Consider the following 26,877-nt stretch of genomic DNA (forward strand, 5'->3'; position numbering starts at 1 on the left):
TCCGACCAAACAAACCATTCTCAGTTTCTGACCATCAAAAAACCTTTCCAAAGTATTATTAATTTCTTGGAAGATTATAATTTTTCATGATTTTTTATTTTTAAGAAATAATTATGATTTTTCTTGAAATATTTCATGATTTTTTTCTGATTTTTTTTCTGAAAAAAATTATGATTTTTCCTGATTTTGTTTCTGAAAAAATTAGGATTTTCCTGATTTTTGTCTGAAATAATGACTTTTCCTAATTTTTTTCTGAAATAATGACTTTTCCTGATTTTTTTCTGAAATAACGACTTTTCCTGATTTTTTTCTGAAATAACGACTTTTCCTAATTTTTTTCTGAAATAATGACTTTTCCTAATTTTTTTCTGAAATAATGACTTTTCCTAATTTTTTTCTGAAATAATGACTTTTCCTAATTTTTTTCTGAAATAATGACTTTTCCTAATTTTTTTCTGAAATAATGACTTTTCCTAATTTTTTTTCTGAAATAATAATCACAACACTCCTCGACTTTAATTTCATCTTAACTAAGTTCCCCTAACATTCCCATGGCCTTCCCTAATTCCCATATTCCTAAAAACCCTAACCTTATTTCAATAATTAGCACCTTAGTAAATATTAAAAAATATTCAAAAACATTAATACTCCTTTAAAACACCCCTGAAAAAAATAAAAAAATAAAATATAAAACTGGCCAAAAAACTAAGTAAAAAAAACAAAATTAGAATTTTTTTGGCATAAAAACTAAATTTGTCTTCTAAAAGTTTATTTCAAGATCATTTTTTTTTTGGAAGTAGAGCCCAGGGAGGGGGAGGGGGAGGGGGGTAGAAGAGACGAAAGATTGAAGATGGAGAAGGGGGGGGAAGAAGGGGGGGTAAAAGAAAAAGCAGCAAAATTGAGAAGCCAAGAGACGAACGAAGAAGTTCTAAGTTAAAGGGAGTTGGAGGAGAGGGGGGGGGGTGAAATAAATGCTTAACGCACTTGCCTCCGCACACGCGCGAGTTTCCTGTCACGTGACTTTTAGCTACACCTACGCCACCGCCATCGCGACTCTTAAAAAAAAAAAATAGGCACGATAATATAGAAATAAAAAAAAATTCTATATGGCCCCGAGTTAGGATATTTTGAAAAGTTTTTTGATTTGGTTTTGTGAATAAAAGCTGCTACTTATTTTGACTATAAGATACTATTCGGTTAATAATTAAAGGTAGAAGCGTGACGTATTAGAAGTATATATTGGGAAATATTCTACGAGTATAATTTTTGTGTTGAAATTATTTCTCTTTTTGTTATTTAAATACTTATTTCAAATTTGAAATATTACTCATATTCGTATTTAAAATTATGCTACTAATTAAATTCAAATATGTATTAAAATATAAAGCTGGCAAGCTCTATTATTCTGAAATAATATCCGAACCTGCAATTGTAATACCCGTCCCTCAATAGCTGCAATTGTAATACCCGTCCCTCAATAGCTGCAATTTAAATACCCGTCCCTCAATAGCTGCAATTGTAATACCCGTCCCTCAATAGCTGCAATTGTAATACCCGTCCCTCAATAGCTGCAATTGTAATACCCGTCCCTCAATAGCTGCAATTTAAATACCCGTCCCTCAATAGCTGCAATTTAAATACCCGTCCCTCAATAGCTGCAATTTAAATACCCGTCCCTCAATAGCTGCAATTTAAATACCCGTCCCTCAATAGCTGCAATTTAAATACCCGTCCCTCAATAGCTGCAATTTAAATACCCGTCCCTCAATAGCTGCAATTTAAATACCCGTCCCTCAATAGCTGCAATTTAAATACCCGTCCCTCAATAGCTGCAATTTAAATACCCGTCCCTCAATAGCTGCAATTTAAATACCCGTCCCTCAATAGCTGCAATTTAAATACCCGCCCCTCAATAGCTGCAATTTAAATACCCGCCCCTCAATAGCTGCAATTTAACTACCCGCCCCTCAATAGCTGCAATTTAACTACCCGCCCCTCAATAGCTGCAATTTAACTCCCCGCCCCTCAATAGCTGCAATTTAACTACCCGCCCCTCAATAGCTGCAATTTAACCACTGTTCCTCAAAGACGGCAAAATATTAAAAATAAATACCCTCAGAACTGTTGTTTTACTGTCTTATTATTATTACTGAAACCAACAGAACTATACTCTAATAACTTTTTTTAAAACCTCGAGGGTCTGATGAAAGATAATTATTTGAATATATTAGTTTAAAAAAATGAATTAAAATAGTCCAAAACAACTAAGCGGTAATTTAGCATAAAGTACATACATACATACATAAATCTATGCACTATTTGATTGTACGAATCACTTTAATATATATTTATGCTAATAAAACACAGTAGCACCCTCGGGCCTCCCGTCGATGCATCGACCAAGGTTCGATATTTAATGGCTGTATCAAACGATCAAACAAAATGTACACATTTTAAACGTCTTAATGTTTCCGTAAAATAATAACCAATAAGACTGGTAGCCTCGCAAGGGATCGGACAGTTGTCAAAATCCCATTATAGCAACTGAAGGTTAAAAGTAACGTGAGTTAGATTCTAACGAAAACTCACGAGCTCAGGGTTCATACAACTTTTGGAAAACAAATTTCCATGAGATTTCCAGGTTTTTCCCCATATACTTCCCTGAATTTTCCAGGTTTTTCCCGTATATGGAGTATCCTATGGATCAAATGTTAACCAAGGAGGAAAATGGGGGGGGGGCAAATATGACTGTTACATATTCAAAGGACATCCCCGTATCTCTAGTAGAACCAGAGTTATGAGCCTCCAAAGTTTAGTGTAATGTTAATCCTATCAACATTTTGCTTAATTACTCGGCCCCTGTTTGACACAAATTTACCTGATTTCCCTGAATTTTACTAAAAAATTCGAAATTTCCCTGAGGTTTTTGTCAACTACTTATGTCCCTGATTTTTCCAGGTTTTCCCGGTTTACCAGGTTTGTATGAACCCTGCGGAGCTTTAGTTAGTAAATATTTCACATGTGCAGGAGATAAATTCAATGTTTTACACGAATTTTAAATTAGATTATAAATACGGCACGTGTTCAACCCCACGTGACCAAATTTGGCGCTAAACTTGAGAATGACATTCTTTTAAAATTTAATAATAATATTAGCTGGAAATATTATGGTATTAAATTGAGAAAAAAAAAGGGTCACAGGAAATACTAAAAAATTGTGATAGTCACCAACCATTAAGTCAATGGAAATGAAGATATATATACGAATAAGCTTAGGGCCATACCAGTCTCGTAATTAACGTAAATTTCTTTTCCCAAAATTTTAAATGTAATTTCTTTCTTATATATTTAAAGGTTCGGAAGATTTTCATATCCGCTCTAACCCCAGGCTTAAAAATATAGAATTTTATATCTATCCCAAAATTCATTTCCACTGCTCCAAGCTAAAAATAAGATCATTTCTTTAAAATTTATTTACAAGATGAGATAGTTGTCGAAATAATATAATTATTGTTAATTTAATTGAGATATGTATAAACATTTTTACGCGCTATTGTCGTCTGCTAAATTGAAATCACGTAAGGTATGGGGAGTGTGCAAAGGGGTGAAAATCTCCCCTACTAAGCGTCAGACCCTCACTTAGCCAATCAGGTACTTTCCCCCACTAGCCTTTCACTCTGTAGAGTTTGCCGCCATTATGGTGGAAATGGGAGGAGCCATTTTAAGCCACACCTCTTTGCCAGCTCCCTATAGTGAAAAACTGAACTCTAGTTAAAGCTTACCTATAATCTAACAGCGTTAAGCCCTTGACCCTACCAAAAAACCTAATTTTATCAAGATCAAAATGTGTCAATTAGAACTCGACACAGGCAGCCGCAGGGTTGCCATATATTTTCATTTCAAAATTCCCCGACTTTTACGGGTTTACCCCAATACCCCTGATCATCTAAAGTTACTTTTAATTGCAGTAAAGTATATTTTGATTAAAAACAACTAGTACTATGACCAAACCAATACGTAATTCCGAATCATGAATGTCTCCAGACTTCTGTGACAATTTTAAAAATTCCCTTAGACACTTGACAATCCCATTTTGAAAATTCCCCACTCTTGTGGCAACCCTGAAGGAATTTTATCGATAAAACAAAATTCTATGAAATGAAAAGAAATTAAATTAAAACATTTTACTACAAATAGGTAATCTCCAAATTTAGACGAAGGCCCCCATGTCACACCCATGCCATCTACAAACCTATCCATTTTATACCTTCTGGCTATACAAAAATACTACAACATGCTGCAGCAGCATCTATAACTAGTCCTATTAGGTAACTGGAGGCAATTTTTATTTTTTCTTTATTTTTTTGAAACACGTCCTCCCTGCTAAAAGGTCGGACATCTCCTAAGACTAAAGAGCCCTTTGGCAATATCGGTTGTAATCTCATTTGGTACTACAGAACAGAATACATACAGAATAAGATTATTATATGGCCAGGGCGCCGGTTCGCTTATAACAGCTCGATCTGGCTTAAAGGAGAGTGGTGAAATGGAGTAGCAATGTTTATGGGCCATGCGCGGCATGAAAGTCTCCCAGAGGACCTCGCGCACGCCCCCTACCTTAGGGATTGTTAACCGCTACCTCGTAGCGTAGCGCTAAATAAAATTTTAAGCAGCTAGTTCCTGGGAGTTTGTTTCTATTTTTTTTTAAGACACAAGAGGGCATGGCATCGTCGACGTTTACGCACCCTACCCATGCCACTGAGGATGCCGGGAGAACTTCTCTGCTTTTCCCTAGATGGGGGTATAAGGTACAAGGTGATTTCTACTCCACCTCGACTCCTTCCTCTAAGATGCGAGTTACTCAGGAGGATACACTCTATACTGGGGGACGTAGACAGGACAGGGGTACACTTCTCTAAATACTATTTGGAGAATACCCCTTAGGGTTAGCTAGAGGCGTATTACCGGCAATTTAGCGTAGATATATACATATATATTTTTAGATATATGTATACAGAAGTATATTTTCAATATACTGACTGTACTGCACTGAATTGAAGCTTCCCTTTCGCCCACCATAGTTATAATGGGTTTAATCTATTTCGCGGTTTCTAGAAAAAAGGTCTGGACCTCTTTTTGTTAGTTTAGTGGAGTCTGAAATAAACGGACTCCAGACGCAGAAAATAAATAAACCTTTTTGTAGGGAAGTGCGCCATTTGTAAGTTGACGAAATATCTGAGAGTTGATCAGATAAATGGATACAATTCAATTCAATTAAATAAATAAATAAATAAATATGTCTAATATTAATCATTAATAATCTGTAACATATCTAATTTCGTAGCGTAAATTCCCATAGAGATTTTGTCTTAATTATAAATAAACAAATAGTTATGATTGTAACTAATCAAAAGCATGGACATAACTAGAGAAAATGGCGCCAGGAGCTAGCACATATTTGGCGCCCCTTAATATAACCGCCCAAATTTTGGCGCCACTATACCCTATCTCGTCCAGGGCGCCCGCCATGCCCACTCCGATATTACGGGTAAGGTGTGGGTAATTTACCAAACAGCGCTAATTATTTGGTAAACACCGAATAATTACTTAATTTAAAATCATCATCGCAATTAAATCTGAAGGTCAACACAAAAAGCGCGACGCAAAATAATTTAAATGAAGTAAGTATTCAGTCAACAGATTCGTTAATCGCGCAAAATGCCCGCCCACGATCCACACTTAATTTAAATGCTAATCTTATTCCTAACATACTAATAAATAATTTCAATTTTTGAAAATAAAAAAAAGAAGAGGATATTTTCATTTAATTGATTTACGGCAATACCAAAGCGGTGTGCAAGTGTCGCAATAAATATATTTATTATTTATCCGTATGGTGTTTAGAAAGTGGCAGAAAAATTAACAGTTGATGCAAAAAGGGGAGGTCTATCTCTCTCTAAGTCTTTCTAACATATTTAAGAATAATAAAATCAAATATATACGCATGCAAAACTGTTTCCGGTACGTATACAAAGGGGGGAAACATCCTGGAATGGGCTGCAATATATAGCGGCATAGTATAGTTCTTAAAAAGGGCCGTAGAAAACTACACACAGTTCTCTCTATCTTTTCTTTAATACATTTCTAACCATAGACATAGAGAATATAAGTTTCGCCCTTCAAAAAAAAAAATTTATATATATATATATGTATGGCGTCTCTAAAGACTGGCGCGTAAAATCTGCGTTTCTTGGGTGCACCCCATTTCCTGTGCGTCGACGGGGAGGGAGGGAATGAAATAAACGCCACTAGGGGCACCCGCGCGTAAGGGGGGGGGGTTCAAGCGTATTTTAAAAAAAGACACCGGGGAGGGAAGGAAAAAAAAATAAAACGTCACCGGGGAGGGAAAGAACTTACTACTCTATAGGGATAAACAGTAAAAATGAAGGGGGGGCAAGCAAACGGACTAAGGAATATATAAGAGAGAGAGAGAAGGCCATGGAGTAGGAGGAAACGAAAAAAAAAAGAAAAAAAAGCCGCACATCTGCCGGTTGGGGAAAGCAAGCGTGGTGCGTGGCTCAAAAAAATGGTATGGCGTATAAAAGACGGGGATGTTGAAGGAGGAGGAGGGAGTAGGCGCAATTTTGTTCACATTGAAAAATATATCCGTAAATAATTTTGCCGGAGCGACGCCATAAAAATCACCGGGAGGTTTTTCGCTTTTTTTTTTATATTATATTATATTTCTTCTTAAAAATGTCGTCTTAGCTGCAAATCTTTTCCTAAACGATTCTCTAGGCGTTTTTATATCTATTTTATTTATTTATTTCCTATATTAATATAAAATATATAATATTCTCGCCATTTTTATTATTTTTTTTTTTGAAAAATTCTAGATTTGAATTCCGCGCTGCTACGAGAGTGATAACAATATTATTTAAGATTGTACATTGAAGGGGGTCTCTCTCTCGAGTTGGTCCAACTCCGAATCCGAACATTATGATATTATTATGGCCCCCGTCGCATTACATGTTTTTAAAAGATTTTTTTTTTTTTTTTTGTTTTCCCGCCTTTTTATAATCGCGATCGCGTTATCGTTTGTAGACTTCCGGTCGACCTAAAACGGCAACTAAGGGACGGACGTCTTATAGGTTCGTAACTCATGGATGGTTGGTTAAAATTCGAGCAACGAAATTAACAAATAAAACAATTTTAAGTAATTTAAAACTAATTCTTAACTGGGGGTCTCGAGATACGCAATTATTTTTCTAAAAAAATACCTTCAATGCGAACGTAACTCTCGCGCATAAAGTGTAACTTAAAGAGTGAGCCAATAGGAAATATCAGGCAAGGAAAATAAGCGCGCGAAAAATAAAAAAAAAAAAAACGCAAAGTAAAAAAAAAAGTTGAACACAAAGATTCGTGAAGAATAAGAAAACTGGCATAGAATTTATCTTTTTTTTTTCATTCTAAAAAGGTAAGGGATGTGAGTAGCGGGGAGCGAAGGAGGGGTGGTGGCGCTAGTGGAGTGACCCTATCCTACCCACACACGAGCGGACGCGTGCACACCTCAATGATTTCTCCCTTCCCACGCGCGCCATAGTTAAAAACATTTTTGCCCGTTCCTCGAGACAGCCTCGCGCAAAAACCCCACACTATAGGCTATACGCCACCACCACCGGGTCTTTTGCCAAAAAATATAAAATAAAAATTTGGTAAAAGGGGGTCCGTCATATAATACGCAAAAATAAAAATCAACGCAATTTTTTCCAAACATCTGTCCTCAGTACGTCGCTTTTTAGAATACGCTCCACAACAAAATCCGGGGTAATTTTTAGGGATGCAGATTAGAAAAATTTTAAGGGGCCACCTTTTGGGGAAGCCACACAAAAATTGCCAAGTTCAGCATAATTTAAACACCGATTGTTTTATTTTAAAAAGGGAAAACCATCAAATGAAAATTATATCAAATATTAAACTTGAATTTTTATAATTATTTAAAATAAAATTATTAAATTTTTTAGAATTTAGTTCTAGCTACAAAAGCAGTCAAAAATTGTCAAATACATGACAAACTTAATTAAGAAACAATTTAAAAGAAAAATAAAAAAAAAATTCATTTTACATTTTCATTCGACAGCTTCCCTTTAGGTTTAAAAATATATCACAAGAATGTTCCTGCAAATATTTTTAAAACTATTTTTTTTTTTCTAAAATTAAAACGGTAGTTCGATGTACCCGGTACTAAATAATGTTGAATTGTATTTTATAAACTTTTAATTTATATCTGTATATTATGTCACGTCATGGCCCAACATAAACATTTCAGTCTCACATAACGATAAATTAAAAAAATTAAAAAAAAAATAATTTACGATGTTTAAAAACAAAAATACGAAAACCTCTATGGCGTAGGTAGGTTTAAAAATTAAAATAATTTTGAATTATGTATTTTTCTTTTTGGCAATTAATTTTTTTTTTATAAGACTGGTAAAGTATAATAAAAATGAATTTATAATTAAAAAGTAATTTCAAAATTGCGACGGAGTGAGTGTCATTGTCATACGAAACTAAATTTAATGAGAAACTTCAAATTAAGCTCGAATGAGCGAGAGTCATTATGATATCACGTGCATAAAACATTTACACCAATTTTAATTATGGTCATTTCTAACACGAGTGTTAGCTCTCTAGACTCTATAATGTAAGGAATTAGAAACATTCCCCTATAAAAATTACCCAGCCTGAAAAAAAAATTTGTACTTTTACAAGTCTTATAAAAATTATACTCAATTGCAAAAGATATAGATGGTAAACGTTTAGTTCTTTTAATCAGTAATGACCGATTTCATCGCGTTACTAGACAAATTCGCTTATCTCTTTTTCATTTTCATAGAAATTCTTATATTTATTACACAATTTCATTATTTTTTAAGTAAGTCTAGAAGCATTCATAGAATTTAACGTCATCGTTAGTCCGGCTGCACCTAAAGTTTCCAATTTCGTTACAGATGGACCAATGACGACAAAAATACGTATATTTTATTCCAGACTCGTTTAAAATAAAGAAAAATTGAATAAAAATTAATTTCAGGTATTTTCCAAGTTATAAAAGTAAAATTTAATATTTAAAAGCGGTTCATAGAATTTAATGTCGTCGTTAGTCCGACTGCACTTAAAGTTTCCAATTTCGTTACAAATGGACCAATGACGACAAAAATACGTATATTTTATTCCAGACTCGTATAAAATAAAGAAAAATTTAATGAAAATTAATTTCAGGTATTTTTGAAGTTATAAAAGTAAAATTTAATATTTAAAAGCGATAAACAAATTTGTCAGTAAATTTTAAATTCATGTCCTTAGTCAATAATTCACAGCAAACGCGTTGTCAATAAGATTTTGGGGGTTATCTAAAATTGCGTACGCGCATTTTACGTCAGGGCCCAAAGGGGGGGGGGGATAAACACGACCAGCATCATTAAAACATCCAAAAAATTCACGACTTTATATATACTGCAAAGTTTACCATTTACTTTATTCATAAACAATAAAATAAATTATGAAAGACAAAAGGCATTTCTCTTTTTCTCATCTCATTAAAATATATACTACAATAAAGTTTACTCCTTGCATAGTAAAAAAAAAAATTGTGTGTGGGTAAGCCTAAAAAAAATGTGAATAATTCAAAGTTTAGAGTTGCTAAAAATTATCATATTTAAAATGAAACTAAGTAAATGTAATAATTAAATAATTTTTTTTTTCTTTTTTTTTGTAAATCAGCTGTAGCGAAATTTTGACACACAATTGCTTGGGTTTATAGCACATAAAACATTGATTAACAGGTTAACCCTGATTCGGTTGGTTTCAATGTTAATGCAATTGCAAGGTTATTGCGTTAAAGAGAGAGTATAAAGACGGAAAAATAGGCCATACATCCACGTGTGTTAATGAACTATTGGATTTGCTTTATACTAATTTAATATTTAAATTTTAGATATTGATATTAGCAATCGTGAATATTGGTAAAATATGAAATAAAAAAATAAAAACGGAAAATTATAATTATAAATTAAAAACTTAATTTCATGTACTTAGTTTCATTTTAAAACAATTAAATTGCGGAATAATTTTTAGCACCCCAAAAACTCTAGAATTGTCGTCTTTAAAAAAAAAAAAAAATACGGTCGAGGGAAAAAAAAATAATTATTAATTATAAAAATAATGTCCAAATTCACATGTTTTCACTACTGTTTAAATGTTTTTATTCACAAGTCGGCGCCTCGGCGTAACCCACATATTTTGTACCTTTTTTTCATCTTCAAATAAATAGTTTTTTTTTTATATATAAAATAGTATGTGGATAGGCTTAGAGCAGAGCACAATAAATACAGTTTGTTGGTTTGTTTTTTCTTCACGAAGTTTTTTTTATAGGTTAATTTTTTTCAGGTGAAAAAAAATGTTTTTTTTTTTGTTAATTTGTTTTAAATTTAAATCCTAATTATAATTCTAACACTACTTTGATATTTACAGGACCAAAAAAAGGGCTTATATTTTTTTGAGGGGGTAACTGGGATGGGGCAAGGATGGGGGGGGGGAAATTCCTTAATTTGCGTAAATTAAAAAAAAACATTTAAATCTTAAGTAACCAGCGCCATTTTAATTTAAAGTTGATTTTTTTATTTTTATATTAATATTAGTTTTCAATTTGTTTATATACCGGTATTTATGTATTAAAAATATTATTTTTTTTATTTTTATTTTATTAATTTGTTAAATTTGTATTTTAAAATTAAAAAAAAATATATGGCGCTGTTTAGTTAAAATTAAAATGAAGATTTTTTTTAAAAAATAATATAACCGGGAAATTTAGAATTGCGATTTAAAAAGAAAAAAAAAATATACTTTTTTTTTTTCTTTAAATCTTTTCAAATATCTTTTCTTCAAGTTTTGGCCTTTCTAGCTTATTCTTTTTTATCTTTTAACACCCTAATATATAATAATTATTTACGACATTTTTTTAAATTCATCAAAAAACAACATTTAAAGTTATTAGTTAACATTAAAGTTCTATTAATTAATTATTATTTTTTTTTGTATTTTGTATCTTTTGACAATCAATGACTTACATCAAATTAGTTTTAAATTTTTCTGACGAGGCCATAAAGATTTTTTAAGTTTTTTTAGGTATATTTAAAACGTTTAAACATTGATTGATATTTTAGTGTTTACTTAATTATTTAATTTTTTTATTTGAATTAAAAACGACATAAAAGCTAATCCTGCTTATAATTGTTTTAATTTGGGTTTTGATTCAAAAAGGGGTGTGTTTTATCGGGCCTAGGAAAAAGTTTGACTTATTATATTTTTTTTTGTAGATTTAACTTTGCTTCGAGGAATTAAGGGGTCAAAGGTCATTGGGGGATTTTTGTTTTTTTTTTTATTAAATTTAAATCAATAATAAATATATAAAATTTTGTAATTATTTCAAAAGGGGGTAGTCAAAAAGTTTTATACAAAAAAAAAAAAATCGGGGATAAGACTAGGCCTAGGACTATGTTTTTTTTTTAATTAATAAAAAATTCTAAAAATTTATCGAAAAATTGAAAATAAATGCAATTTTTTTTTCTCTTCTTAATTATATTAAATTGTTAATTTTCCCCCCTTTTTTTTAATTAAAAATTTAACTGAACTTCTCTTTTAATTTTTTTTTACAACTAACTAACTAATCTAACTAGCCGGTTAATTATTTTTCGATAAAAAAATAATCCAGAAACCCTATTCTTTTGTAATTGGGTCCTAATTTATCCTCGAATCATTAATTGGGAAACTTAATTAATTAATTAATTAATTATTAATTTTAAAACGGCTGACTTAAATGAGGGGGTGTTTTGGGGGTGGGGGTGGTAAGAGGGTAAAAGGGGGGGGCGGGTATTTTTAATATTTATTTTTACTTTAAATTTTCAAAATTCTTCATAAAACAGTATTTTCTTAGTGTAAGCGCGAGAGCCCCGTTTAAATTCATTTAAATTTTCTTAATTCATAAATCCACATTTTGAAAAAATATTTACGCTATTTACATATGCACAAATTGTAACATTAGGTTTTGTTTCTCCTTAGGGGGGACGAAGGGGGTTGGGGTTTATAAAGTTAAGATCTAGGAATTTCTTTAAATTTTTTCTTTTATTAAATGTACTGTATTCATTTTATAATCGTTTTTGTTTCAAATTTCAAACGCAAACGGCAAACCTAAACGATAGATGTCGCTTTTTACAGAACCTAACAATATTTTCCTACATTATTTTAGAGAGTTTCATAGAGTGGGCCCTTTTTAATATATCGGGAGGAAGATTTCTATTTTCTGTTTTTGGCATTGGAACATTTATTTAAAATTGTTGCAAGTTAAAAATTGAAGAAGCCCCATTCATTTTAGGTGGGTAGTTTGGTTATACCGGTTCTATATATATTTGATTGTTAAGGTGTCGATTTAGGTTGGCCGTTCGGTCGTTTGGAGGGATCATATATTGGTTTTTACTCTAATCGAAATTCAATAATAAGCTTGAAGATGCTTACTTAGATTTTCCTTGTTGGATCTTTTGGGGAAGAAACTCCAATAAACAAAATCCGTTGGGTATATCTTTTTTTTTTAATTTTTTTTAAAACATAAACTAGAAGAGGCGCGGACACATATACACGCATTCGTAACATTTCATTTAAAGCATCCGTGGTGACACGGAGGGGGGTTGTTTTCTATTTTGTTGTCGGTTTGGATCCATCGGTTCGAACCGATTTTTTGTCGGGCGAATTTGGTTAGCTCAGCAGTCCGAATTGGAATCCAGTAGTCTTTTTTCGGGGGGCGCCTTGGTGGATGATTTTTCAGTCCGCCGATGACATCGACAACCTTTACCCGTGACGCCGGAATATCCTATTTCGCAGAGACGAACGCAACCGCGCAAGGGCCAATAGAAGCACAAGCAGGGCAAGGCCAAGGACAGTAGACCGAGGCAAGTCCAGCGGGCGCAGCATTTGTGCGGGGCGCACGAACAGGGTTTGTCCGCGCAAGAAACGTCGCTATCCATCTCGTAGTCCTTGGTTATATGGTAAAACAAGCCCTTGACGCAACACAGGCAACTGCAATAGTCGACCATGGCCTGCGCCGAACAGGGGAACTTATCGTTGCAAATCCATTTCGAGGGCAAAGGTCGCGGAGTCCTACACGCCTCGCACTTACATCGCCGACATTCGCGGCAGATAATAGAGTCCGTGTGCCCGTCCTCGCCACCGGACTCGGGCAGCCCCGAAGCGCCCGCCGCTTCCCGGGCCTTATCCTTTTTAAAAGTAGTCGGTTGAGTGGTAACCGTCGTCGTAACGCCGACCACGGCCGAACTAAGCGAGGAACCCCGATGAGGACCCGTCGTCGGGTGTCGACGACCGTGTTGGTGGTGCGCATTTTGTTGATGCCTGGCCGCCGCCGTCGCTCCGTGAACGGTGGGTAACGGCAAAGAAGCCGGGGACAAAGGGTCCTTCGGCGGCGGTATCGTCGCCCTTTTTTCACTTGCACCACTTCCATCCCTTGAAGACGATGTCGGTAAGGGTAACCGGGGCCTTAACGGCGTTTCGATATAATCGTTAGTAATCCTGGCTTGGCCCGGCCTAGGTTGTGCCAGCGTGATCAGTTCCCGAGGGCCTAGCGCGCGAGAACTAACATTCTGAGCCATACAGAATAGGATTTCACTCGTGGGCCTAATAGACGGGCCCGCCCGCGCTGATCTTGAGTTTTCGCTGCGGCAGCGACGTGCCGTTTATCGATTAATTCCAGTACATCCGTTCATCGGTTGTTATCCTTTACGGAACGCGCCAAAACTCGACCCTCATCGTATTTTTAACAATCCTCCATTTTTTTCCTCTCTCCTTTTTTACACAAACTGCTTCAATCTCCCTCTCTGGCCAAGAGACGAAGCGGCCTAGCGCTACTACCGATGGTGGCTCGTTAACGTTAGGCCTAAAAAACGCGCGCCTGACGACCGAGATCTGGCGCCGCTTAAATCCGCATCCCGCACTTTTTCGCTCCGATGGAAAATGGCGGTTTTTACGTAGGCTTTCCCGAAATACGTCTCGTCAAAATATCCAAACTTTATTTTTTTTCGATCAACGAAACTATTTAACACCGGGTTCCTAGGAACTACGCGACCAACGTTGATGTAACGTAAAGCGAACGGAGCGAAAAAACTCAGCGTCCCGACTGTATTTTTTTCCTACGATTTTTCCTTTTGGTGCGGAAAAACGAAATAAACTTATCCTCGGGTACTCGTTAGGAAGCCTTTCCTATCGCGAATCTCGGAGTGAAATAGAATGGTCGACAAAGCAGCCTGGAGCTACGCGCGCGTACGCGCATGCGCCAACCAAAACGGGCCAACAGCGCTACAGAATGAGCCGTGACGTTTTTGTGAATGGGATGACAAAGTGTTGAATGAAAACGTTGCCTTTACGAGGGGGAACCTAAACTTTACCACCGCCGCGCCACGGAGTAGCGGAGGAGTTCAGCCCCAATGATTTTTAAACGCCAAGCTCACAGTCCGCTCGCTCTTCTCTACGCTCGCGTATACACTCCTATTACACCCGAAATATATGCCTACCTAAGCCTATTTCGCTTACATTTTTACAATATTTCAAAAATACACACCCGAAATAACATACACAAACAGTCAAATATAAAAACGTATAAAACTTTAAGAAATTCCCCCCAAAAAACCGACAATTTCCGGTTGAGTCCATTTTTAGCAAGAGGCAGTCAGTAAGTTTTTTTTTTTCTAAGAGGAATTTATGAATGTACGAGTCTCTCTAGTGATGGCGGCCTGATTAGAGTACTATGAAAGCATAAATAAACGGGGGTAGAGAGAGGGGGAATGGAGTTAATCCTACTACAACCTACAGAACGTCGGCGTTTTTTCCCTCCTCCTTCTACTCTACACACACAGTCACACACACACACGCTGCTAGGCCTTAAACTTAAATATGTACTGCCGCGTGTATTTATAATACTCGAATCACCCAACCCCAAAAGAAGTAATTTAACGCGCCGTAGTAATTTCGTAACTTATTTTTCAATCCCTTCAACCCCCCCCCACCCTCTTTTTATTCATAGTAAAAATAAAGAATGTTATTTTGAAAAAGGTCACGTTAACGATTTTGCGTAATAGACGCGGCGGCCCGGCTTTTATGAATAAGTAAAACTTATATTCGCACGGACCCGGCAGGCCGGTCGGTATTGAAAAAGTCGATATTGGAAGAGAAAATTGCGAAACTTTTTAAAAACATTACCGAGTAAAAAAGCAAGCGCGGTATAGGGCTGATATAAAAATTATGAATGGCGGACGCTTTTTTTTTTCCCAAACAACACCGAGTAACCAACCAACCACGTTTTCATTTTAACTGCCTGTCTTCCGTTTCCCGCCCCCCTCATTGATTTTCTCGTCAAATGTGGTACGTAAACCGTGGCGCCTTCTATAAGCTAAGCCTAGAACTAAATTAGGGTTAACGCGTCCCTAATCAGCGGGGTCGAGTTGTCGTACGACAATCGCGTTAATTTAAATGTATTTAAAGATAATTTCAAGATGAAACGACGTTATTTTGTGTCGTTTAGTGTATTTATAACGGTTTCATTGTTGTTGTTACAATTATGGACGTTACAATATCTATTAGAATGGGTGGAAGACGGTGACGCGGCTAATATGGACAAGGCTAAAAACGTCATCGAAGGGTACGGCCACTTTATGGAAGTTGCCAGCAACCACGGTGTACCGTTATTACTAGCGGATAGGAATGTTTTAAACCAAATTGACGCAACCGATCCCAAAGATCGTAGCCATTGCGCCTTTTTTTGTCGTAATGACTTGTTGCAAATGGCCACCATCGCCCAGTTATCCAGTCAAAGTCAACGGGAGTCCCTAATGAAGGATCTAGCGTCCCAGTTGAACTATAAGGTCACCCCGTCCATTGGCAACGATCCTAGTCTACTTCATCACGGGTTAGAGGTCAAAATTCCGTTTCATTACTTTGTGCAATTACCGCATGGTAAAATGGTGCAAGTTATGATCCTATACGAACGTGCGGGGCAAAAATGGTGGAGAGGGGCGGTCCAGAAGCAATTGCTAATGGAATTCAGTATTAATAAAAAGGAATTGGAGTATGACGCGTTGTACGATAAAGTCGAAATCTCAACGGCGGTGGTTGACGGAGTCAAAACGTATCTTCCAGTACCAATTAGCTCCTTTACCCAACAACGTTTCAAAGAAGTTCGATTCAAAGAATGCAACTACACAACGGCCCAACGGTTTTTCGACCGTTACGGGAAAGACCAATCAGCGCAAGCCGAGGAATTTCAAAAGAAGGCGTGGCGCTTATTGGCCAAAGTCACAAGATTGTTGGACAAACTCAAAATGCCATTCTGGCTAAGTAGCGGAACGTGTTTGGGTTACTTCCGTCAATGTAGCGTCATACCTTACTCCCAGGACGTTGATATTGGCATATACATCAAAGACTATAGACCGGAACTGATATCAACATTATCAACACATGACATACCATTGACCCACTCGTTCGGTCACGTTGGAGATAGCATGGAGTTTTCATTCAGAGACGGTGACGTCAAACTGGACATTTTCTTCTTTTACGAAGACGACAATTACGTTTGGAACGGGGGAACCCAAGCCCGAACTGGTCGCAAATTTAAATACATTTTCCCCAAATTTAATTTGTGTTGGACAGAATTTTTAGAATTGTTGGTTAGGGTCCCTTGCGAAACCGAGTCCTACATCAGGGCCAATTATGGACACAATTGGTTTGAACCATTAAAAGTCTGGGATTGGAAAAAGAACCCGGCTAATGTCGAGGAAAACGGAGTATGGCCAGTTGATCAGTGGCCCGAAGTCATTAAGTTGATACCATTACCAGAACAGTGATCAATGTTAGGGCTGATCAGAATCTCATCGTGTGATTGGCCATTCCAATGTAGCGCGTTAACCTACCTAAGGTCCCTTAGTGCCATACCTATTCCATACAGATCTCGTTCAATAATATGGTGATAATTTTTGTTTAAATGTTAGCCAGTACAAAGATAGCCTTCTTCAAACCATTATTCTGCCATGATAAGGACGGTGCGAAGGGAGTCTTAGCTCTTTGTTCACTGTAACACGTGACATTTACTATGGTGCCATATGCATTTGTAAGAGAACACGATGTATGACATCTTGCGATATATTTTTCAAATTAAAAATAATCAATGAACACAATCTTAGCCTAATTGATTTACTTATGTTTCCGCTTGTTCAGAATCATTGTGGGTTTCCTACTGAAGTACTTAAAGATAAGATGAGTACAAGTAAGCCCCGTATTGGTACCATCTGTTTCACCAAATGACTGACCCCTCCCTTGCCTACAACCTAAACCCATTGGGATTTCTACAAGTTCTAAAAAGAAAGTGTCGAAAGTAATTTTCACACCATCGTTCGTTCACTTCCGGTCTTAACTTCCAACTTCCACAAAGGAATAATAAAAAAAAAAACCATAATAACAATCGACTAGGGAATGGCAAACAGTAATAACACTTGAACCATACACTTATAACCTGCGCCCCTATACAATTACTATAAATACGTCGATGCAGCAGCAGCAGCTCAGTCAATGAAAGAGTAAAAATTCGATTCTACACCCCAAAATAGGTAGGGTAGTAAGGTGTGGTGCCTTAGACTGGTAGGCCCTACCTTACAGGTAAAGAAATGTGTAAAAGAAGCCCCCCCCCCTTCAGGGCGACAAAGGAAATTACCTTGGACTTTGGTTGGTTGGGGTGTAGTGTAGCGTTGGACGGTCCCATCCCTACCCACAGGTAATTGTTCAATATCTGAAAAGGCCATAAACTATTGACTATCGTAGTATATTTTCTACTATACGGTTTGACCCCAGAAGGGAATTTTATTTTCAAGTGTAAAGGTTTTTTTGTCTATCTTTCTTGTCCATTCAGCCTTATCTGGACATCCGGTGATTGCTATGGACTGACAAGGGAGATTAGCCTAGAGGGTGTGGGTAGAAAGAAGTTGTACCGGGTAGATGACTACCATTCAATGTACAGCGTGGTCCAATAATGGTGGTAGAACCGAAGAATTAAAGTGTGTTCTGTGAATGATATTGAGTCGAAAATGTTGTATGACATTTTTTTAAGAACTCGCAGTACGTCGGCCCTACCAACCTTACTTTTTTATTATAACAAAAATGTATATTATTAATTATTAAACTGGACCATGATGGACAAGATTTAATTTAAAGTTCTTATTTCATTGGTGGATAAAACTCAGAGGAATATAAGTTTATTTTGTAAATTTCAAAAAATCTTAACCGTTTAAAATAGAAGGATTAATTATCGTTTAAATTAATTAAATCATAAAAATGCTTCCCATCTCAAGAAATTACCAGAAACTTAACATTAAAACGATCTGAGATCCCCAAACCTCGAATTAAAATCATCATGCCCTTCGCCCTCTTAAAATGTAAAAACAAATGAAAGATGATTAAACATATTAAATTGAATCAAAGTAAATTAAACAGCATCCTTCATAGGGTAACCGTCTCTATCAATCAATCAATAAAGACAGACAAAATCATAGCAACCCATAAACTACCCTCAAAAAAACAACCTAAAGCAAACCCAAACTCCAATAAGAGGGGCGTCAAAATTTGACTTGGTCGCGAGAGAGAGAACAGAGAAAAGAGAGCGAAATCTCCTAAGCAGAGGGGAAAACGTTTCTGACCACGACTTCCTTTCCAGGTGGTACACCTCTGCTTTTTGTTGTTACTATTTTAGGGCCCATAGATTCTTATAAAACGTTGGAGGCCAAAGGTTAGGACTGTGAGAGAAGCCGTTGTCACGAGCGCGCCCTTTTTCCAACCCCCCCCCCCTTTCCCAGTTCCTACAAACGGAAGTTAATAAACATGAAGTCCACATCCATTTTATAATGACTGACTAATAATGAATGCATAGCCCAAACCGCTTAACCTAGATGGTTGAAATTTTGCAAGGACGTTACTCATAATTAGAAGGTACTATAAACGAAATATTATTTCAATCTGCCGCCATCTTGAAAAATGGCGGCCAAAAATGTAAAAAACAACTTCTTTATAAAATAACTTCCAAGCGTTTCAACGGATTTGAATAATATTTAGTGTACTAAATCCTATAGGGAGCTTCCAGAGAGGTGTGGCTTAAAATGGCTCCTCCCCTTTCCACCAAAATGGCGGCAAACTTCACAGAGTGAAAGGCTAGTGGGGGAAGGCCCCTGATTGGCTAAGTGAGGGTCTGATGTTTAGTAGAGGAGATTTTCACACCTTTGCCCCACTCCCTATAGATGAATCTTATGGGAAGCTTTGGGGGCTCTTCGATTTGCCACCATTTTTAAAATGGCGCCCTAAAAACAACAGAAAAAGATGACCTGCAGGGCTAGTAAATAAATAAACGATGACTGGACATATGAAGAGGAATTCAATGATAACTTCGGAGTAATAATACATCTCCTCACAGTAAAAACTTGAATGGCCATAGAAAAAAGGAGGCCCTTTGTACTATATACTACTACGACGTACATTTGGCAAGCAAACTTACTCCGACGGTGGTACCGCCGCGATTGGGGCACGAACCGGCCGGATACGCCGACCGGAAGTTACTTCCGCGCTGGCAAATTAGGAAACGATCCCTCTCTCTCTTCTCTATGTATACCATATACACGAGGAAGAAGGAAACGTCAATAAAAAGCTATATAGTAGAAAGCGAAAACGCGTGAGGCCGAGGCCTAAAGTTCCTATTTGGGGCTTAAAAACTTCCCCCCTGGTCCCGGGTAAGGTTAGTGTTACCCAGCATACTATACTATACTATTATTACTATCATAGTGTATACCATTATTGGCGGGAAAACTATATATACGATCCCTAAGGCACAGCACACAGCACACGTGATATGCCTTCTTAAACCTGAGGAATACTTGAATACTTGAAACGACGGACGTCATGAATGCAACGGAAACGAGATTTCTTTTTTATAATATTCGTCTTTCATTTTGTGAAAGAACATTTTTTGAATTGGGATTCTTCAATCGATATAGAACTTTTGAGTCAAAGTCGACGTAGGTGGCATCAACGGTGACGTCATTAGATTTTTAATAATAATAAAAAAATAAGCTATCAGAATCCTTCAAGCCTAAAGGCCGACTTCCAGCGAAAACTGTAAACCGAGCATCGAGACTAACAATGAAGCGACCATGCCGATTTTCGAATCCCCGCTGGGGTAAAAGATGGAAGGGTTCTAGCTAACTGAAAGCCGTGCAATGTGGTTCTAGCGAACTGAAGATGAACAAATGAAATCCTTTAAAATTTATTTCCTCTCTAATTTTTGCTGGCTTTCCTCTGAAGGGAATTCTCTATTGCGTATCTTCAGTTCGCTAGAACCACATTGCACAGCTTTCAATTAGCTAGAACCCTTCCATCTTTTACCCCAGCGGGGATTCGAAAACAGCACGGTCGCTAGGACATTGTTAGTCTCGATGCGCTCTTTTCGCTGGAAGTCGGCCTTTAAGTCGTTCATTCGAGTCAACCTCCTGATCTATTTTTGATCATATTGCAATTTTCAGTGACCTTTTACAAAAAATATATCGAATCGATTCGTGAAATTTTGAAGACGTCAACGGATGTCATATACGCGCGCATAACATATCCATCCGCAGTTTCATAATTAATTTTCCCAATTTCAAAAAAAAAAAAATAAGGAAATTTTGCTATTGCAGAGCTGGTATGTCGTAGTCGTAGGTTTTAACGATTGCGTTTCGAACGGATGTCCGGCCTTGTAAAACTAGGTATGCAGTAGTATAAATTTGACGATGAACTTGATTTACCTATAACTTTGTCAAGTAAAAAACGATGAAGCTATTGCTAATAAATGGGGCAATTCACTCCATGGTCAAAGTATTTGCATGCGTCCTTTTAGTATGTATGTATGTATAGAAAGGGCAGAGTCTGGAATTGTTAATTTAATCCGATATGTGTCGGCGGAAATGCTTTTAAATAGTGTTTTTAAGTTTGATTTTGTTTTTCTTAATAGATCATCTATATTAAAACTTCAAACTCTCGCGCTGTTACACCTTGAACTACTTTAAATTACCAGATTATGCACACTTCTACCAGTTTAAACGTACACTTCTGCTCTGCTTGATTAAAACTCATTTACGTTGCTAGATCGGGAACTATTGAAATTGACTAAACAAGATGGACACTCTGATATGTCTAACTCCACACGCGTGGCAATTTCCTTGTTTTAGGGGACAATCAAGGTTTGGGGGCCCATACCTCCGAAACTAAATTTGTGGACCCAAATGTTCCTTACTAAGTCTGACACCAAAACCAATTTATGATAGACTTAAATGAAACACCCTATAAATTTATTTCGCATCTCTATACCTACTACACCCTTGGAATTTAAAATTCAAATAAATCACAGCCGTCCTTGAGAAATTACAGATTAAAAACTAACGTTACCGATTTTAAGTACAAGTTCCACGCATGGAACAGCTAAACTTAAATTTGGCACAGCGGAAGTAGGTGGAGGGTAGGTGAGAGAGGAAGAGGTTGAAAACCCTCGGATAGCGGAACCAATCGGAGGGCGGCACATAAGGCGAAATGGTCAGAGGAAGCCGCAAAAAAATATGAAGAAAGAATTCAAAGAGGGTGTCAAAAGAAATGTATAAGAGGGCTAAATATACACCCTCGTAGCCCCATACATACCAGTATAGCAATTTTAACCATACGGTACACTACACACCGAGATAGACAACGCTTCAAAAGTTAAAGGTACATTATAAGGGACATCTTCCTTATGAAAAGAATATCATTATATCAATATTGTATAAATATTAAAACCCCAATCACAGTGTAACACGAGTTCAAGTACAACAATGTGTTTACTGGTCATAGATTCAAAACTACGCTGAACCTTGACCTCTCAAGTAAAAGCGATCCAATATCAAAGGACTTGATTTTGATATAAGTGAATGTTTACAAAAATATATAGTAAAAAAAATTGGCTCATGTCACCATTTGACCTATAACCCTAGGCTTTATCTTAATTCTAAATTTTCTGGTTGTGAAAACACGTTTTCCTCTTTGAATGTTCATAATAATATAGTGAACATTGTACGAAACAATAACCCAAGTAAAGATTTGACCTATGACCCTTAGTTTTACCTTGATTCTAAATTTATTTTCAGGTTGTGAAAACACGTTTTCCTCTTTGAATATTCACAATAATATAGTGAACATTGTACGAAACAATAACCCAATTAATTAACTATTTGACCTATGACCCTTGGCTTTACATTAATTCTAAATTTATTTTCAGGTTGTAAAAACACTTTTTTCGGGGTAAACTTTACCTTTAAAAGTAAAAACCCAAAGAAATGCGCCAAGCTTTTTAAAAAGGGCGGGGGCGGATCGACTTTCAAGAAGGACGCATTGGCATTCCCTCATCCATTCATTTCATTCATTCATTCATTCATTGGCAGGAAGATGCGGTAATTAGAAGTCGACGGATGGCGTATGCAGATGCCATATATTTCTTTCTTTTCTTTTTTTATAACTTTTACCTCAAGAAAGGAAATAAGTCTTATTTTTTTCATCGACCCTGATGTCTTTAGACTTGCACGGTTGAACATAATTTACAATCCCCCCCAGGTGAGTAAAAATTCAGAAGATTGTACAACGAGAAGGTAAACAAAGGTAAATTGGTTGATATGCTGACCGATATTTTATCGAATCAACAATAGTATTTGGTGTGTTACATTTTTTAAACCCATACCAGAAATTTTCAATCAATTTCTTTCAACAAAGAAAATAATTCAAAGGCATGCATTGCGCAGGACAAATGAAATTAAACAAACAAAAATAAACACTCACTCAGTATTTGTTGGTCCTTCCATAACTGCGTCTGTAGAGGCATTGTAGGTCTAGAAGAAGTTAAAGTTGACCACGATGGACCACTGGTCAGTTAGTTCAAGGTCAATAATGTCTTGGTGGTTCGTTACATAATGTTTAACCCTAAAAATGTTTCAATAGTTAACAAATTATTATCTAAAATTAAAGTTAAATTATATTTAATAGATTCCAACGCTGCCCTAATATTTTAGATTTAATTTGACTTAATTACTATTTAATTCACTCGTTTAATGCCATTAAATTGAATAGCGATAGAATTAAATTTATCTTTGAGAAGATTTTGATGTCTCAAGGCCTCCTCAGACTGAAGTAAAATCTAACTTCCTATGACATGCAATACCGCCAAGAATCCAAAAATATTTCATATATCGTCTGTTAAAGCATAGCTCAATCAATCATGCATAAGTAAGGCACGATCGCGTGAGCTACGGCTAACGAAAAGGAGCTAACAAAGTGGCGCCATCTCGAGACTGCCCGACGAAACTATATGAATTTTCAAACTAAACCCGCGAATCCTTTACGTAGTCGTTGACACGTGTCTAATCAAGCTAGAAAAAAGCGACTTCACCGACATAAACGTACGTTAGATTTTAGTATAGTCTGAATGGGCATTAAAATGGAAAATAGCTGCTTGAAATGACTAAATTCATGGAATAAAGTAAGACCACATTAAATCCGTCATGGTATACGCCCTTTATCTTTGTAACGAATGAAGACAAACGTAGAGAGAGGTGTACAAAAAGGTACACCTTTTCACAGCGGTACATCCTTAACTCTATTGGTTTAAATTCCAAAGACAGAACATAAAAAAATAAATAAGACGACTATGGGATATGGCACCACTTCAGTATAGCAGCGCAGGTGTGAATCAAGTTGTCAAATCCGTGTTAGTGTATAAATTTGAGCTACACTTTGTATCATTTCTATATTGGTAGTGTCCCGCTGTTGCGTTTTTCGCAGCGGGACATTCGGTTTCCCCCCCGTGTCGCTTTTCCGGAAGCGGTATAATCCTAGGATATGTATATGGTATAATAATATAATGTCGAGCCCAATATACCCCACAAGAACTGTATAGTAAAGTCGGGGAACTGAAACTACATTGATTTTAATCTAGAATTATTTTATTTTTCCAAAGGTGACATAGCTGCTCTATAGGCAATTAATTGAACTTTTTAATCAAGTACCGCGTCCAGAGGTACAAATAACAGATTGGGGTTAGAGGTCACTAGGGAGAAGGTATAAATTCGCCACATTTCCATGCAGCTTTATCTCCAGTCCAAACGTAGGACCGTAGTTAATCACCGCCGCCTCTAAATTAATACAATCAGCATCTCATTGGTTCTTAAAACTCACGTCAGCGCGACGCGAATGACGAAAATAACAGTCATATTTTCCGACTGAGGAGAGGCTATGAAATAGCCCGGCCTCCTTTTACGTCCCCCCTTGTATTTTGAAAGGGGGACTGGGACTATGGCACGCGCGAATACTTAGGCATGTTATACCTTCTCCCTAATAAACTATAGATATCACTTCTTGACCAAACTAAATCCCTGAGACCCTGACACATCCCTGACTTCTTGACCAAACTAAATCCCTGAGACCCTGACACATCCCAGACTTCTTGACCAAACTAAATCCCTGAGACCCTGACACATCCCTGACTTCTTGACCAAACTAAATCCCTGAGACCCTGACACATCCCTGACTTCTTGACCAAACTAAATCCCTGAGACCCTGACACATCCCTGACTTCTTGACCAAACTAAATCCCTGAGACCCTGACACATCCCTGACTTCTTAGGAAGAAACTTTAAATCCCTGACTTTGTTCCCACATTTCCCAAAATCCCTGCCTTATCCAGGTTCCGTAATAACCCTTTCTGTCATCAGTCGAATCTTTCGAATCTCCACTATAGATTCAACACAAATCTAATAACTAAATTGGTGGTATTTATAAATATCCTGAGCAGGCGCTACCCCATTAAATTGTTCTAATTTTAATTGACGACAATCTCGTATAGAGTAGAAGGTCGCACGCGCTAACCATACAAGCATACTTCCGCTGATAGAGAATTAAAATTATAGAAAAAAATGAAATTGTTTGTAAAAATGCAGGGGGGTTCGGCGAGCTTTCGGGAATGATTATAAACTGGCGAAAAATTAAAAAATTCCAAGCATTTGAGCGTGAAAACAAAGTATTTTATTTCTTCGCTCCACTACTCGTTATTGAAGAATTGTTCTACAATAACAGTGGTGTGTGAGAGAGAGCACACACACACACACACACACACACCTTATTTCTTGGGCCAAAACATTGCGAAACCTAAATTAACAATAAATAATTTCATCATCATCATGCATCCGCCGCGTGTCCCCCATGCATTGCAATGTCCATCCTGCGCCACTGATCTACGAAATATACGTTTGTCTTTGCTTTCAACTTAATTTGAAGCTCTTTATACGGTTATAAGGGTTGGCATACGAAATTTTATCAAATTAATTGTGAAAGTGAGTGGAAGATAGTTGGTCAGTTAAAGTCAATGTGAAACTGTTCATTTTTTGGATGGCAAAGAGTTGATCTAAATCTAAAGTTAATCCCAGACCTTTTTGGAAATTCCCCAAGTTTTCCCAGACCTCTTTGGAAATTCCCCAAGTTTTCCCAGACCTTTTTGGAAATTCCCCAAGGTTTCCCAGACCTTTTTGGAAATTCCCCAAGGTTTTTCCCAGACCTTTTTGGAAATTCCCCAAGGTTTTTCCCAGACCTTTTTGGAAATTCCCCAAGGTTTTTCCCAGACCTTTTTGGAAATTCCCCAAGGTTTTTCCCAGACCTTTTTGGAAATTCCCCAGGTTTTCCCAGACATTTTGGAAATTACCCAGGTTTTCCCAGACATTTTGGAAATTACCCAAGGTTTTTCCCCGACCTTTTTGGAAATTCCCCAAGTTTTCCCAGACCTGTGCCAACACCGCAATCCTGCAATTCTACGCGTTACAATAAGTTTCACACTACCTTTTATATCTTATAAACGGGCAAGAATAGGTCCTTTTGTTTTCTGCCAAGGAGGTTCCGCTAATTTTTTGGGTCCCTTAATTTTAAAAATGAGTTTTGTTCTACAATGTGGTCATTGAAGCGCTGAGCCGTTTCATACTACATTTCTATATATATATTCGTATTCTTCTTTTGACAAAAGACAATGCTGGATTGTCTACGTCCATGCAACTTCCGTTCGACTCAACCAATTCTTAAAGAAGCTGCTGCTATCGACAAGCGCGCGGGAGACACACAAACTCTCTCTCGTTATACAATTCCGTTCTTAACAAATCCTGCCATGGTATTAAAAAAATAAAGGGGTTAAATGCGAAGGTCAAAGGATGCCCCCTTAGAATAGATCAGACGCATGCGTGAGTTAGTACAGGGGCCGGCGCTGCGCTCCATTACTCTCAATGAATGAAATATAGTTTTGAAGAAACTGCATACACTCCTTGCACGTTCCTGTTAACATAAGATATGTTCCATAAGTTTGTCACTGGTAACTTAGAAACTGGAGATTGTCATGAAGTGAGGGAGGTAGGTCATAGATTCGAGGTAAAGCGACCCCTGGTCAGGCGCTGCTGTCAAAGGCTTAGTACATACTAAATAGAACTATGGAAGTCCTGTAAAATTAACCACCGAGTGTAGGACTTCAATTCTCGCTTCCGTCGTTCTCGAACAAAAATTAAGCTTCCCGTAAGTCTCTAGGTAGCATTACGAAGTATAGGTCGTGTCATACTTATGGAAGGAACATATCTTATAAACTTATGCTATTAAGTATATTGCCATCTTTAAGACTTAGCTGCTTCCTCTGAAAGGATATCC

General features: G+C 36.8%; 2 protein-coding genes and 1 long non-coding RNA gene across 3 annotated transcripts in view; 1 reads left to right on the forward strand and 2 right to left on the reverse strand.

The window, feature by feature from the left end:
* Window positions 1-26,877, reverse strand: part of LOC149690469 (uncharacterized) — a 104,164-nt gene that overhangs the window by 63,203 nt on the left and 14,084 nt on the right. Inside the window, exon 2 of the long non-coding RNA XR_016383747.1 lies at window positions 22,987-23,127. This is a non-coding gene — a long non-coding RNA (uncharacterized LOC149690469). The remainder of the gene's footprint in view (window positions 1-22,986; window positions 23,128-26,877) is intronic.
* On the reverse strand, window positions 9,515-14,660 carry sty (sprouty signaling antagonist). The gene has a single exon (XM_089870004.1). It carries the CDS (start codon window positions 13,716-13,718, stop codon window positions 12,816-12,818), a length of 903 nt encoding a protein of 300 aa, XP_089726130.1. The 5' UTR covers window positions 13,719-14,660; the 3' UTR covers window positions 9,515-12,815.
* On the forward strand, window positions 15,292-17,291 carry LOC149690472 (ribitol-5-phosphate transferase FKTN-like). Its single transcript, XM_089870003.1, has one exon. The coding sequence runs from the start codon at window positions 15,615-15,617 to the stop codon at window positions 16,959-16,961; it is 1,347 nt and encodes a 448-aa protein (XP_089726129.1). The 5' UTR covers window positions 15,292-15,614; the 3' UTR covers window positions 16,962-17,291.

The sequence above is a fragment of the Phalangium opilio genome, unplaced genomic scaffold (genome assembly GCF_054372755.1).
Source record: "Phalangium opilio isolate 3A_F unplaced genomic scaffold, DU_Popi_V2 ptg000031l_1, whole genome shotgun sequence".
Classification (NCBI taxonomy): domain Eukaryota; kingdom Metazoa; phylum Arthropoda; class Arachnida; order Opiliones; family Phalangiidae; genus Phalangium; species Phalangium opilio.